Consider the following 6,000-nt stretch of genomic DNA (forward strand, 5'->3'; position numbering starts at 1 on the left):
CTAACTGTGCGGAGTTTGTATACTTGCTCCGAAGTGGAGTTGGTTTCCTCAGGGTACTCCGGTTTCCTCCCACATTCCAAAAATATACAGGTAGGTTATTTGGCTCCTAACAAAAATGAACCCTAGAATGAAGTGTGCATGTGGTAGGGAATATAGATTGTAAGCTCCACTGGGGCAGGGACTGATGTCAAATATGCTCTATAAAGTGCTGCGGAATGTGTGCTGTATAAGAAACTTAATAAATGCTAGCAATATAACTTGCTTTGCCGTACAGCACATATAACCAAGGATCGGTCACAGTCAGTGTTGTAGGCAACATGCTGCATCAAAGCGGCAAATCATGCTATCATCACTCCAGTGTGTACCCAGCTTTAAAACTGCCTACAATGGGCCATGAAACATTTCTCCATTTTGGTGTTTCAGAGTGATCAATTTTTCATAGATCCTTTTTTTTGGTTTCTAATTGTTTCAAGTCTACTTGTAACCAAATGCCAATGATATCTATAGAGATTGTAAACTTTTAGCATGGCCCTCTTACCTCCAAGTCTGTCTGTTGTTACCCAGTTTGTTTTATCACTGTCTACTATTGTAAAGCGCAACGGAATCTGCTGCGCTATATAAGAAACTGTAAAAAGTAAATTATATATTCCACTGTTACTCTCTATTTCAACTGACATTTACACTTGCTATACAACTTTGTAGAGATTGTAAAATGGTCTAATAGTGGGTCTAATCTAAACATTTACAACTTAAAGTTTAATTCTTCACTAAAAATATTATTTACGGCAATGGAACAGAATAAAAAAAATTGGGGGTCAAAATCTCTAATCTAAAGATGAATAATTGCAGATTCAATTAATGGCTGCATTATTTCTGCAACATCATGATTCCAACTAATTATGTATCACTATTATGGAATGTGTATTCCACCAGTTTGATTTGCTAACATTTCTTAAGTGTGCAAGTTATTGTTTCAGCAATGGATACAAATGTATTCCTTTACATGGATTTTTGATTACATATACAAGCTTTACAATTGTTGTGACTGGTTTAGCAGCACAGAAAACACTGACAATTATTAAACCAATTTGCCAATAATCTTTTTGCTTGACCTGTTTTATCAAATCATGTGTATGATCAATAAGTTTGGTGATAAATCAGAGAGTCCAAGGCATAAATATGCTCCTTCAATAATGAAGGTTGATTAGCCAAGACAGAAAAATATCAGCCTCAATCTCCTGATAATGTGCAGTATGTTGGCATTCAATAATCTGACCAAAGTTCCCATGTTTTGATGTGAAGTCAACCTCCTTTGTGGGATGGCATATGCAAATTAGTGTGGTGTGGCAGAAAAATGAAACCACAGAGTGAAAACCAGATATCAGGGATATTTGTTACCGAAAATTAGGATTATCGGAACGCACCCCCCTGAAGAAAAATGAAGCCGGTGGAAATTATATATCAAACTATGTACCTATCTTTACACCGTGACAGTCTGCCAATTGGCACTCCAAGTACAACAACAATGCACTTAAAAAAAGATTTGTTCTTCAGTGCTTGTATGTTAACTATTTTGAGAGTAACTGTCACTGAAAACAATTAAGATGCCACTTTTAGTAAACAAATGTAATTTTCTCCTGTTGAGTGCTTGAAATAGTCTTTTCAAAGAAATTTTCACAGCTTCTTTCCTTCAACATGGGTATATAATAAAATGCTCAAGTCAGAAGTGAAAAGTGCGACAAAGGTTATCTTCAATAACCTAAGATGATTTGACAAACACTCATCCACTGGCACACACATTTCCTTTTGAACAAGTGTGGCAACTCTTTCTATAAATCAAATTAATGTACTGATCACAGTATACATTCACCTAACAGTTGCATAAAAGGAAACTGTTAACGAAGCCATGGTGAATATTAGGACTTGTAAAAAGAATGACCAGAACAAAAACAAAAAACCCAGCTAAATGAAGAGATTTTCATGATGGTAAACTAAAGAAAATCAGGTTTATTAATATTACAACTTGCAAATGCCAAGGAAATAATGAAAAGGATATTTTGTAGACGGAAGATAAACGTATTCAGGAGGTCTAAAATGCACTTACAAAGGTTTTAAACCTGCTTACTAATAGTATGCCTTGGAAAATATGTTTTGTTAATCCAATGATCCAAAGTGCTTAAACTGTATGTTGCTAAAATTAAAGTCTTCAAAGACAGAATTAGCAACTGCACGTCTGCCTTACCTGGGCTTCATCAACCAAAAGAAAAGCATAAGATTCAACAAGTTCTTTATCTAGTCGACCATCCAATTTCAATTGTCTTCTTTTCTCAGTGAACTAAGAAAAGAAAAAAAAAAAAAAGTCGAATGGAATGCAGGCTTTGGAATAGACAAAATAAATGTTAAATTTAATGGTCGAAAATGTTGTACTCCTTAACTGCATATTGTGTGTTATATTTAAAACGTGCAGATTAAGGTATGCAGTCTACTCTTTTGGCCAAGTGTTCATTATTGAATCTCACAAGACCTTTGGAGTTGACTTGGCAATTCCTATTATAAGGTAAAGAGTACAATCCTTTGTATTTATTTTTTTAAATCTCTAGATCCCCAAGTCCAGAATTGATCATTCTGTGCTCACTGACCTCTTTCTCCAAGAATTCATTATGAACCAGTCTGGCAGATTTGTATGAAAAATGCATCTTAGAATTTGCATCCAAGAAAGATGAACGTAGAGTGTTCAAAATCTCATCAAACTCCCGTGAGTCAGAACTAATTGACTGAAGAGCTAAAATAAGGGAAAAAAAAGTTATTTGATAAGTGTTTTTGAAATGTAATATCATAAGATGTATAAGTGCGCATATTTATTAAATAACACAATTCACACAATAACAGAAGGAATTTTTATTATGTTTTACTTTGCAAAATACAAATTTGGAAACCAGTTGAAAAAGTATGAAAATTTACAAAAGGCTGTACATTAAAGACAAACTATGACCACTTTGTAATTGCCATTAATGGAAAACACTGTTTGTGGGCTGATGTTCATAAATAGTATTATGAGTATTAAATGGTTATGCTTTTGGGTTTTCTTCATTAATGCAAAAATTAACAGCCTTGTAATTAAATTGACATTAGCAACATTACGCTCTTAATTCAACCTCAAAATAAGTAGAGTTCAAAATAGACAAAAAAAAGGTCTACATTTGACAGGACGTGGAATGACAAATGAGTTGGAGTACTGGCATCCCAACATTAGGAAGATAACTTATAGTAACCAAGTTAAATGGCTCAGGGGAAGGAAAAAAAAATAGATAAGCATCCAAATTGGGGGAGGAGGTGAAATGAAAGAATGTTTGCCTAAACTGGCCCAAAAAAAAGGTACTGAACCAGTAGAGCAACAAGATTGATTTCTCATAAGGTGTTTGCCTCACAAGACAACCACACACACATACCCTGCTCAGTTGTATGCAGATACAGGTCATACCTTTAAAAAAAAAAAAAAAAAAAAAAAAAAAAAAAAAGGTAACCATTGGATCAGATTATCCTCTCGAGTCATGCCATGGTGCTCATTCATGTGTAGCCTTATGGATATCATAAGGTCTACCAAAAGCATGATATCAAAATGGAAATAGAAAGCTTTTTACTATTAACAGGGTTCAGCAACAACTGAACTAGGGGGCAATAACCGATATGAAAAACACTTCCTTGTATGTAAAGAAATTTGGTGCAAGGTAATTAATTTGCCTCATGGTAACACCAGTAAAACATGGCATCGGAATGGTCAATCATTGCAACAGCTTGGCTTCATTTCAGTTTAATGCAGTAACTGGCGTTAGTTACCTCCCGTACTATTGCGTTCAAGAAGTGTTTCATCAATTATTTATCCGTAAAGAGGCTTACATGTTGTAAGCCGTTCCGCGCAGACTTGAATAATTGTACAAGCAAATGGATATGAGAAGTGGAAAGAAATTGCTTCTGGTTTACATTTTTCCTATCGTAATAAACTTTAAATTTGCTAAATAGTTGTCATCAATTTAGGCAAATCTTAATATGGGGATTATAACTGTCAAGTTAAGAATGGAGCACCCACAATTGGTGTAAATTGTCAAAACAAAAGCGTTTATTTCCCATTTCAAGACAAAAAAAAAAAATGTACCTGAACAGTAAGCATATAGACTCCCAAAAGGGTTTTCAAAGACACCATATTACAGAGCTCAGGTTTCTTATATTTATTGATAATTGCACACATTAGTAAGTAAAGAGCTTCTAATTATTTAAAATTAGGAATATGATACCATTGGGAGATAAGCATATTCACTTGAATATGTATTCCCAAAGGAATAACTTTTTGAATACTGGAAAGTGTTGAACTAATAAATGGTCCTCAAAAGAAACATCCTTTAGAAACTGAAGATATTTCATTCCGTCATATTAGCATAGCAACACAATTGTTGTTTATATTCGTGCATACTTACTACACTTTTTTTTAATGCATTACTATTTACACACACATGGAGTTTAATTATTTACAAGTTTGCAAAAGTAAATTGAGCCACCAAATGTACACAGGTTAGCCAAACAAGCTACAACAGTAGTAAGGACACTTAAAAAAAAAAACCTAAATGCCCCAAGAACTTATAATAGGCATAGGGTTAGACGCTCCTTTAACTCCAAATAACTAAAAACACAAGTAGATCATAAAACACGCTTCTCCCGTTAGTAACCAAGACAGAAGCCATCATACTAACTCGTGGCGTAACAAAGCGTGGGCGGGGCCAAAAGCCTACTCTGCGCAGATCCCCTGCGGGTCCCCGATACAGGCACTCAGCTACACCATAAATCTACGCATAACCGAGTGGCACAGATACCAGCTACAGCAACCTGAGTGATGCAACATTACATCTTCTTTGCACTGGCCCTCAGGGATCCACTGTGTCCCCTTGAGCACTGCAGGTAGTTGCGCCACTCCATCCACAGGTATCGGGCGGCATGCAAGGAACCCGGGTGTACACATAACGTATTCGAGAGTAACACTAGGTGACAACCTTTCTTTTCCCTGCTCTTCCTCGGAATCTGAAACCGCTTCCTGGGGGGCTCTTCTGGGGATGTGGCCCCCTTCCCGCCGATGTTTTCAGCCTTCATCTGTTCGCTGGTGAAGCTGCTGTGCCTGCGCCTGTAGCCCGACATTTTCTCTAGCAGTTCGCCATTTTGTGCGGCGCCGAGCCTTCCTTCTTCAGCCGCCAGCTTCACGCTTCCGACGCCCACGCCCCTGTCTTCCATGACCGCGGCGGTCTGTTCTTCCTCCATCGCCGAGGCGTCTTCTTTCTCCCTGGAGCCGTGCGACATCACCCACGTCACGCAGCCGCCCGGTTCGGTGCTTCCCCCACCTCCCTCCTCCGCGTGTGGTCCCGTTAACTGGGTCCGGTGTAGCCGTGTGTGCGCGCGAGTTGGTCCCTAAGCTTCGGTGCGAGGCTAACGCATTCTCTTCAGACTGACTGATTCCCCCCCTCACGGCACCGCCATCTCACATCTCACTCGTCTCCTCCAAATCCCCCTCACGTGTGGGGCTCCCTGCCTTTTTTATCTCACTCCTTTCCCTACACAGCCCGGGGCGGGGCGCTGGAATCACTTGACCAATGCGCGCTCGCCGCCCGACACGCTCTGGCCAATAGAGACGAGGCAGAGTTTTCCTCTCACAGAGATAGAGACGAGCCGCCGCCATTTTTAAAGCTTGTTGTTTTAATATCAGATTTCTAAGATGCGTCGCTGGCTTCAGTGGCTTGCGGTTGCGGAGCGGTCTCCGGTATTGGATCTCTCTAGTAGCACGGATGTTCCTTCTCGTTTTTTGTTTTTTTTTATCGCGGTTAGTCTTCGTGCCGCCCGTTTGCGTTGGTGACTAGTGCGGCACGATCTGGTATATGGCGGCGCTGGTAGAGATGGCGCAGGGGTTTTGTTTACACTTCGGCATATTGAGACCTAAGCAGACCATTAACTGCTGGTTGC

At 38.9% G+C, this 6,000-nt stretch overlaps 1 protein-coding gene across 3 annotated transcripts in view; it reads right to left on the reverse strand.

Annotated features, from left to right (window-relative positions):
- The window catches only part of TASOR (transcription activation suppressor), a 79,049-nt gene extending 73,343 nt beyond the window's left edge, over positions 1–5,706 (reverse strand). The window contains exons 1-3 of one of the 3 annotated variants that reach the window (XM_083156234.1): positions 5,043–5,698; positions 2,640–2,782; positions 2,243–2,335 (exon numbers count right to left, since the gene is read on the reverse strand). In XM_083156234.1, coding sequence (XP_083012360.1) covers positions 2,243–2,335; positions 2,640–2,782; positions 5,043–5,343 — 537 coding nt within the window. In that variant the 5' untranslated portion in view covers positions 5,344–5,698. Of the gene's footprint in view, positions 1–2,242; positions 2,336–2,639; positions 2,783–5,042 lie in introns of all 3 variants that reach the window. The other 2 variants (XM_083156235.1, XM_083156237.1) reach the window with 2 other exon arrangements.
- Between the last annotated feature and the right edge of the window lie 294 nt (positions 5,707–6,000).

The sequence above is a fragment of the Crinia signifera genome, chromosome 8, assembly GCF_055691185.1.
Source record: "Crinia signifera chromosome 8, ASM5569118v1, whole genome shotgun sequence".
Lineage (NCBI taxonomy): Eukaryota > Metazoa > Chordata > Amphibia > Anura > Myobatrachidae > Crinia > Crinia signifera.